This window comes from Quercus lobata, chromosome 2 (assembly GCF_001633185.2).
Source record: "Quercus lobata isolate SW786 chromosome 2, ValleyOak3.0 Primary Assembly, whole genome shotgun sequence".
NCBI lineage: Eukaryota > Viridiplantae > Streptophyta > Magnoliopsida > Fagales > Fagaceae > Quercus > Quercus lobata.
This window is the reverse complement of record NC_044905.1, coordinates 31,429,028-31,438,777: the sequence shown is the minus strand read 5'-3', so window position 1 is coordinate 31,438,777 and position 9,750 is coordinate 31,429,028. Positions and strand designations below refer to the sequence as shown.

The 9,750-nt window shown below is 35.4% G+C and overlaps 1 protein-coding gene across 3 annotated transcripts; it reads left to right on the top strand.

Moving 5' to 3' along the window:
• Positions 1 to 684: 684 nt before the first annotated feature.
• LOC115975331 (COP1-interactive protein 1) lies at positions 685 to 8,788 on the top strand. 3 transcript variants are annotated; one of them, XM_031096067.1, is made up of 4 exons: positions 685 to 880; positions 1,440 to 1,509; positions 4,022 to 4,139; positions 4,339 to 8,788. In XM_031096067.1, exons 3-4 carry the CDS (start codon positions 4,046 to 4,048, stop codon positions 8,586 to 8,588), a joined length of 4,344 nt encoding a protein of 1,447 aa, XP_030951927.1. In that variant the 5' UTR covers positions 685 to 880; positions 1,440 to 1,509; positions 4,022 to 4,045; the 3' UTR covers positions 8,589 to 8,788. The 3 variants fall into 3 exon arrangements, with proteins under 3 accessions (XP_030951927.1, XP_030951926.1, XP_030951928.1); XM_031096066.1 differs by having other exon boundaries at positions 1,402 to 1,509; XM_031096068.1 differs by having other exon boundaries at positions 1,402 to 1,514.
• Positions 8,789 to 9,750: the final 962 nt, after the last annotated feature.

The window sequence follows — 9,750 nt, the reverse complement described above, 5'->3', positions numbered from 1 at the left end:
ACGCCAGCACGTCTGGGGTTGGGTGTGATCTAGCTCACTCTCTCTCTCTCTCTCTCTTGCTCTCTCGCTCTCTCTCTCTCTCTCTCTCTCTCTCTCTCTTTACACGTCTCCATAAATGGTTTGAAGTGAAAATAGAAATGTAAACCAATTTCCGGGTCAAAGGCATAATATTTACGGTCAAATGAAATTGTTTTCTGGAAAATTCTATTTTCCATGCGGAACCAAACACACGGTGAGGCGTAAAATCATTTCCTGAAATGGTTTTACGCCAAAACAAACGCAGCCTATATTTCATTAAAAATGTCAATTTTTATTAATTGTTTCTATTTTTTCAAACACAACAACCACTGTCCACTTTATTCCTTTATTCTCAAAATATGTAAAGAAAAAAAATAAAAAAATAAAATGCAAAATAAACATGGCCTGTGTACGTTAGTGTAACAACATGTATTTTTAGTTTCTTACACAACTTCGCATTACTTAATGCGAGTAAATTTTGGGGTTTAGTCGGTTAAAATGCGGTAATTTTTCTATCATACATACACTTGCGCGAGTACTGTACGGGGTGAATGGCACAACCGCAATAAACCTATAAACAGAGGGGCCAAAGACGACAAAGAAGCTCCAAAGATTCCAGCTTCTGAAATTTGAAGCTAGAAACGCTGTACCAGTCACTTTGTGCGCTCAAATCCAAACAAAACCCAAACCCGTTTTTATTACAACTCATAGTCCCATTTCCATCTTTATATAAATCCATTTCCATTAACATCTCTCTCTCATAGTCCCATTGGAGAGAGCTTCCTTCTCTCTCTCTCTCTCTCTCTCTCTCTCTCTGTGTATCTTTGATCGTCTCTCTGAGGATATTCTCTCTCACTTTCAGGTAATCTTTTGTTTCTCTTTTGATTATTGTTTATTATTCGAATTCTTTGTTTGAACTCAAAAAAATTCTCCATCTCTGAGTTGAACTCTTGGTGAAGAACTCCACCAACTAACAGTCTTTGTAACTTCAATTGCAGAGAAAATTGAGAAATTCTTTTTCTTTTGCTTCGTGTTGTTGTTGTTTTTTTGAATAATTTGATTAGATCAAAGTTCGTGTACGGTAAAACTTTGATTTCTCGAGCTTCAATTTGCATGCGCTTTTTGTTTTTTCTTTGAATCTTTGGTTACTGATCAAGTTCTCGTTTACGATATAATAAAATCTTGCATATAATCTAAATTTAAATCTGATTTGATGTTAAGAAACTGTATTAAGATTAAGAACATGAAAATTTTCATTATGTTTGTTTGTTTGTTCAAGTTATAGTCAACCTCGTGATTATATTTAAATCTGTTCTACAATCTCAAAATTTTGATTGCGATTTAAATATATTTTTTGATTTATTTATTTATCGATCTTTGCAGCTTGGGTGAAAATTGAAAATTTTGAGTTTTGTGAACAGAGAAGCTTGCAGAAGAAGAGTGAAAGGGAAAGCGAGTAGAAAAGGAAAAGAATTTTTTTTTTTGTGGCAGGTAAGGTAATTTTGTAGCTGTTTTTGGCTTATTTGTAGAAAGGTTGAATTGCTTAATAATGGTTTCAGTTTTTATCGCGTGGCTTCAAATATGGAAATTATTAGTTACTTTTTTTTATTATTAATAGAAGATATATTTTTTTTTTTGAGAAAAAATAAAATAGAAGATACAATTAGTTACTTAGAGATATAGGGATACAAAATTAGCCAAATTTTAATTTGAATAATTCTATTTTTACATGTACCCATCACATTTCTTATTCGGCAAAACTTGGGTCTAGTATGTTGGATCCATTATAATGGTGACATATGGCAGAAATTGGACACATGTTAATATCATGACGGTCTAGTACATTGGAGCATCAGATCCAAGCAGCTAAGTCCAACAATTAAAATTATGTCATATCAGCAGAGGCAGTGGCGGAAAATTCCAATAAAAAAAAAAAAAAAAGCAGTGGCAAAAATTTTTATGTGTTTATTGTTTATAGATTAGTGATAATTATCTTTGTCTTTAAAAGGCAAATCTAATAATAAAGTAACAGCTCACCTTTTGCTGAAAGAAATAGCTGTCTTTTCTATATCCCAAATTTGGCTTCTGAGGCAATCCTTAGAATTGCTGACGTGGCACCAGATTAGTGCAGCTGTTTAAACTTGGTATTAAAGACGTTAAGCTGTTCTGGAATGACGTGTTATTTTATTTAAATATAACTATTATTATTGAAATTATATATATTTATAAAAAATAATAGTAATTGGTGGTTGGTTGCCATGTTAAAATCATAAAATTTGACTTGACCAAAATAAAAACTGGCCCTACTGAATGAATTTTGAAGTACGGTAGTATTGAAAGGTGAAGATGGGTGTCTCTATTTTGCTTGGTTTTGAATTGAAAGTCATAAACTCATAATGCTACTTTTTTGGGTAAAGTTGGTGCTTGTTTCTACACCAATGGCTGTGATAGGTGGTCCTTCCATCGCAAGTATCATTAAATGATGAGGAATTTAAGTTATGGACTAGTTTAACGGCTACAGTTTCCATCCAAGATTCATGGGCCCATGTATTTATTGAACCTTTAATTTTCAGCGTCTGAAATTAAGATTAGGTTCCAAATGGCTTTTGGCTGTATTGTTCCATCCTTTTACACATTTATAAATCCATATTTGTTAAATTTTAAATCTTCAGCAGCTGAGACCTAAGATGACTGAAGTGATGTTAGTTTTAGCCTCACCTTAAACCCAAAAAGAAAAAGGGTTGTCTTGACATTGATATTCCATTATAAGAAAAATATCAACTGGTTTTGAGGTGGTAGATTAGTATTGAGCCCCAAAGAGCAAGATCTCTAGTTTTAAATTTGAGGCGGCAGCTTGCACCATAATTTGAAAATAAGAACACCTGGAATTAAGTAATTTGTATCCCAGTTTCAAATCAAGATCTAGTATGCGAGCACATTCTAATACAGCATGTTTTGACTTTTAACTCATTGACCTGTTTGCAGATATCATTGCAAGTGGTATCATGAGAATGAAATTCTTATGTAGGTCTCCAATGTTGTGTGTCTCGGCCCTCAATTTGGCCTTTTGGATTAAAATTAAAATTATGTTTGTAATTTTGTTACCTTGAGAAGTGCTCCGATCATGTTTGTGATAAAAGAATTCCATAGATACAACAATTGTCTAATGATATGGAGTTATACTATCAATTGAGGATTTGCTTTTGCCATAAGGAGCTACTCTCTGAACAACTTACAAGTGTATAAATAGTGTAGCCACCATAGGGTTTTGTGTATTCCAAATTTAAAATCTTCATAACAATTCATATTTCAATGAATATTTCACTGCCTGCGGACACAATACACAGTTGTTGTAGGAAAATCATGCCTAGTGAACGCAATGCCAGAATATGATAGCAGTATTTGATATTCTTGTTTTGAAAATTTGGATAGGATCTCATATAAATTGCTTCCTCCTGAATCAAACCTATATTTTGTGTTAATTCACTAAAAATGGTCCATATTACTATCCAGTTTCTGTTTGTAAGCTGACACTTATCCTATGATAACAGTATTAGAAATCTAGTTTTGAAAATTAGAATAATAAATTGCTTCCTATAGAATCAAACCTTTATTTTGCATTAATTCACTGTTAATGGTTCATCTTGCTATCCAGTTTCTGTTTGCAAGCTGACCTTTATCTTACTGATGATAACATTATTAGATATTCTTGTTTTGAAATTTTAAATAGGATCTCATATTAATTGCTTCCTCTAGAATCAAACCTTTATTTTGTGTTAATTCATTATTAATGGTCCATCTTGATATCTAGTTGTTTGTAAGATGATTTCTATCTTACTCATGACTATTTATACCTGCTCCAATTTAATATTGTAAATTAGCAGCTAGGATATATTAGCATGTTGAAAGCATTATGCTTTACAATGTTAATATTTTCTCTTCCTGTTTTCTTAGATTTTGAGTTTCTAAAATCGAGATGTTGTCTTGATGCCTACTTGCTCAGGGAATTTGAAATTCTGAAGAAGAGATGGCAAAACATCGGTTGAGGAATTCTATAAGGTCCATTTTTGGGAGTCATATTGATTCAGAAAATGATGAACAGCTGAAAGGATCTAAAATAGGTGATTTTCTTTATCAAGATAATGTTAATCCATATGTCTATTTTAGATGTGGAAGAGTATTTTGTGCAGTGAAATTTAATGGCAACAATTGGCTTAAGATCAATGTTAAATTTTAATTACATGTTTTGCCTTAGCATCTTATTGTTGGCCTTCCCCTTATTAACATTGATTGATAATCAAACATAACCTGACTATGCAGAAATTGAGGGCAAAGTGAAAAAGATCTTGAAGCTTATCAAAGATGAAGATCTTGAAGAAAAAGACGGTACCCCAGAAGAAAACTCCAAAAAGGAACCACTTGCTAAACTAATTGAGGATTTCCACCAACAGTACCAATCACTCTATGCACGATATGATCATCTAACGGGAGAGCTAAGGGAAAAAATTAATGGGAAACAAGGAAAGGAGGACAATTCTTCATCTAGCTCAGACTCAGATTCAGATTATTCCTCAAAGGACAAAGGCAGTAAGAATGGAAAAGTGGAAAGAGAAGTTCAGAAAATTAGAGATGACATTAAAACAGAACTTGAAGCAGCACTTCTAGAAGTTGCTGACCTGAAGAGGAAGTTGATGGCTACAAGTGAAGAAAAGGAAGCTCTAAATGTAGAATACCTTGCTGCTTTGAGCAGGATACAAGAAGCAGACAAATTCATTGAAAATATGAAGACTGAAGCCCAAAAGTTAGACAGTGAAAAATCGAATCTTTTGGTTGAGAATAGTGAACTGAATAAAAAACTTGGGACTGCTAGTAAGATAGAAGAAGAACTGAATAGAGAGAAAGATAATTTGATTGTAGAGAAAGAGACTGCCATCAGGAGGATTGAAGAAGGAGAGAACATTACAAAAGGCTTAAGAACCACGGCTGATCAGCTGAAAGATGAAAAAGTAAATCTAGAGCAAGAACTAGAAGCTGTTAGAGGGGAAATATCAAATATGAAGCAGCAGCTAGAATCTGCAGAGCAACAAGTGTCAGATTTAAGCCACAATCTGAAAGCTTCTGTGGAAGAGAATGAATCTTTAAGCTTGAAATTTTCAGAAGTCTCAAATCAGATTCAGCAGGCACAGATCACAATAGAAGAACTTAGGGCTGAATCACATCAGTTAAAGGAGGAATTGGGTCAGAGGGAGAAGGAACTTTCAAATTTCAAGGATATGCATGAGGTGCATGAGAATGAGTCATCTGCTCGAGTAAATGGATTAGAGGCACAAGTAAGAAGCCTGGAAGTGGAGCTGAAGTTGTTGCAAAACCAGAAACAAGATATTGAAGTACAGATTGAGATTAAAGAAACAGAATTTAGCAATATAAAGCAGCAGCTGGAATCTTCTGAACAGCAAATTTCAGACTTAAGCCACACTCTGAAAGCCACTGGGGAAGAGAATAAATCTCTAACCTTGAAGGTTTCAGAGCTTTCAAATGAGGTTCAGCACGCACAAAACATGATACAGGAACTCATGGCTGAATCAAGTCAGTTAAAGGATAATTTGGGTAAGAGGGAAAGGGAATTTTCAACTCTTTCTGAGAGGCATGGGGTGCATAAAGATGAGTCTTCAGCTCAAATAAAGAGATTAGAGGGGCAAGTTACAGAACTTGAACTAGAGCTGGAATCGTTGCAAGACCAGAGAAGAGAGATGGAAAAGAAGATAGAAAGTAAAGCAGCTGAAGCAAAACAACTGGGAGAGGATAATATAGAACTGCAATCCCGAATTTCAGAACTTGAAAAGATGTCAAAGGAGAGGGAAGATGCGGTTTCTGCTCTCACGAAGAGAATTGAGGAAAATGAGAGTGAATCCTTGTCTAGAATAGCAGAATTGACAGCACAGATCAACAATCTGCTAGTGGACTTAGATTCTTTGCGCACTCAGAAAGATGTGTCTTCAGCTCAAATAAAGAGATTAGAGGGGCAAGTTACAGAACTTGAACTGGAGCTGGAATCCTTGCAAGACCAGAGAAGAGAGATGGAAAAGAAGATAGAAAGTAAAGCAGCTGAAGCAAAACAACTGGGAGAGGATAATATAGAACTGCAATCCCGAATTTCAGAACTTGAAAAGATGTCAAAGGAGAGGGAAGATGCAGTTTCTGCTCTCACGAAGAGAATTGAGGAAAATGAGAGTGAATCCTTGTCTAGAATAGCAGAATTGATAGCACAGAACAACAATCTGCTAGTGGACTTAGATTCTTTGCGCACTCAGAAAGATGAGTCTTCAGCTCAAATAAAGAGATTAGAGGGGCAAGTTACAGAGCTTGAACTGGAGCTGGAATCGTTGCAAGACCAGAGAAGAGAGATGGAAAAGAAGATAGAAAGTAAAGCAGCTGAAGCAAAACGAGTGGGAGAGGATAATATAGAACTGCAATCCCGAATTTCAGAACTTGAAAAGATGTCAAAGGAGAGGGAAGATGCAGTTTCTGCTCTCACGAAGAGAATTGAGGAAAATGAGAGTGAATCCTTGTCTAGAATAGCAGAATTGACAGCACAGATCAACAATCTTCTAGTGGACTTAGATTCTTTGCGCACTCAGAAAGATGAGTCTTCAGCTCAAATAAAGAGATTAGAGGGGCAAGTTACAGAGCTTGAACTGGAGCTGGAATCGTTGCAAGACCAGAGAAGAGAGATGGAAAAGAAGATAGAAAGTAAAGCAGCTGAAGCAAAACGAGTGGGAGAGGATAATATAGAACTGCAATCCCGAATTTCAGAACTTGAAAAGATGTCAAAGGAGAGGGAAGATGCGGTTTCTGCTCTCACGAAGAGAATTGAGGAAAATGAGAGTGAATCCTTGTCTAGAATAGCAGAATTGACAGCACAGATCAACAATCTGCTAGTGGACTTAGATTCTTTGCGCACTCAGAAAGTTCAATTGGAAGATCAGATTGTGTGTAAAAGTGGTGAAGCATCATCTCAAGTCAAGAGCTTAATGGATCAGGTCAATGTATTGCAGCAGGAACTGGGGACCCTAAATCACGATAAAAGTGAACTGGAAATGCAACTTGAGAAAAAAATTCAAGAAAATTTGGAGTACCTGGTTCAGATAGAAAATCTGAAAGAGGAGATTTTGAGCAAGGATATGGAGCAACAGAAAATTTCACAAGAGAGAGAAAGCTTAACAGCGCAAGTGAAGGATCTTGAATTGGAGGTGGTCTCTATATGCAACCAGAAAAGTGAACTTGAAAAGCAGATAAGTGCTAAAGTCCTTGAGAATGGTCAATTGATAGAAGAGAAGGTAGGGCTACAGGACAAAATTTTTGAACTGGAGAAAACATTAACTGATAGAGGGGTTGAGTTCTCTTCTCTCCACGAGAAATTAACAAGTGGAGAGAGCAACACTTCTGCTCAAATAACAGCCCTGGAGTCAAAGATTAACAGTCTACAACAGGAGTTCAATTCCTTGCAGACTCAGAAAAATGAGATGGAGTTGCAGTTCAAGAAAGAGAAACAGGAACTTTCAGAAAGCCTGACCCAACTGGAGAATCACAAGGTTGACTTAACAAGCAGCATCACAGATCATCAGATAATTCTGAAAGAACAAGAAGATGCATACAAGAAGCTAAATGAGGAATACAAACAGCTTGAAGTTCAGCTTCAGGAATGCAAGGTAAATCTCAGAGTTGCAGAGAAGAAGGTTGAAGAAACAGAAAAGGAAATCCATAAAAACATGGGATCCAAGGATGAGAAGGTAGCAGAGTTGGAACAACTTGTTGAAGACATTAGAAGAGATCTTGAAGAAAAAGAAGAGGAACACAGTACTTTGGTAGATAATGTGCGCACAATTGAAGTTAAGCTCCGCCTGTCAAACCAGAAGCTCCGGGTCACTGAACAATTACTAACTGAGAAGGAAGAAGCTTTCAGAATTACGGAATTGAAATTCCAGGAAGAACAGAGAGTGCTTGAAGACAGAATCACTAGATTGTCTGGAATAATTGCTGCTAACAATGAAGCTCATCAAAGGATGATAACAGATATCTCAGAGGGTGTAAACAGTACCTTGACGGGAATGGAAATAGTGATCCAGAAATTTGAAGACGACTACAAAAATTATGAGTATTGCATCTTGGAAATGTCAAATGAACTTCACATTTCCAAGAAGTGGGTCATAGAGACAAATAAGGAGAAAGAACAGCTAATGAAGGAGGTGGAGCATCTTGTGGTGCAGCTGAAAGATAATAAAGATAAGGAATTAGCACTAAGAGAGAGGGTCGAGAAGCTAGAAGTGAAGGCAAGCAAGGAAGAAGCAGAGAATGAGAAGCTGAGTAAAGCAGTAAACCAACTTGAGAAGATGGTAGCGGAATTAGGAAAGACAGTGAAAGAAAAGGATGATGGTATGTTGGGTCTTGGAGAGGAGAAGAGGGAGGCCATAAGGCAGCTATGTTTGTGGATTGATTATCAACGCAGTCGCTACGATTATCTAAAGGAAATGCTCTCAAAGGTGGTTGCTAGAGGCCAGAGAGCAAGCTAAGTACCTGTTCATTCTACATTGTTGTGTATGTCCATTTTAGTTTCGCACCATGATTGTTTTTATTGATTTTTAATTTTTTTTTCGTTCTTGGGCAAGGCAGGCCACTGTGTTGATAAAACATGTTGGGTGATGCTTGAAACATAATTAGTCAGCACATTATACAAAGTTTGGATGCCAACTTAGCTTTCCTTATTCTCTAATCTAGCCTTTTCAGACCTTTGCTCCCTATTCAACTAACTACAACTTGAGGTAATGAAACTTGGAATTTATATTGAATCCAAGAACGGCTCATATAGGCAGTGTTAAAAACCGTAGGGGCTTTTTGCTTGGAGAGGTGGTAACGGGGTAGAGTGTGTGTGACCCTAGGTGACTTCCACGAGAACAAGAATCATTCAACATGATAATAAAGTTGCTAGCATCTTTAGAACACTTAAAAACCCCTTCAGAACAATTTATATATCATTTTATATAATGAAAAATACAATTTACATCCTATAAGTTTGTTGAATTATCATTTTAGTCTACTAAATTTAAATTGTCATTTTAGTCTTTTTGTTGACGTTGTTTCACATTTGTAAAATTATAAAAGTATTAAAAACGGCATTATTTTAAGAGAATTAGCAAGGTTTTTTTTTTTTTTTTCAAATGGTTATGGACCGAATGACTAAAATGATACATTGTAAAATTACCGAACTAAAATGATAAAATTTAAAATTAGTAGACTAAAATGACAATTCATCAAACTAATAGGGTGTAAATTCATCAAATGGTATTTTTACCTCGAATTTTATATTAACTTTCTTGGATCGAGGATACCTCAAAACTTAGTTTTTGCTTAATTGCTAACAAATAATTTTGGGTTTGCCACACACCATCTTTGGTGAAAGATACTGATGATTCCTTGCATCCTTTATAACATGTTGCCCATACCCCAATGCCTCTTAAACAACCATTGGCATTTGACCGTATCCAAGTTTGCATAAAGCTGCAACTACATTTTAAATTTGGATTGTTGATATATATTTGATCTTCTTTTTTGCATTATCATTTTATGCTCTGTGATGATGAAAACTTAAAGAATTAATTACTATTATAAGAAGTAATTAATAGTAATAACAAATAATTGTGACACTAATAATTTTTTTTTAATTATTAAACCATA

Excerpts from the sequence above, each read along its gene's own strand:
- LOC115975331 (XM_031096067.1), top strand. The coding sequence starts at position 4,046 with ATGGCAAAACATCGGTTGAGGAATTCTATAAGGTCCATTTTTGGGAGT. Across the intron at positions 4,140-4,338 it reads GCTGAAAGGATCTAAAATAG|AAATTGAGGGCAAAGTGAAA; the intron begins GTGATTTTCTTT and ends CTGACTATGCAG.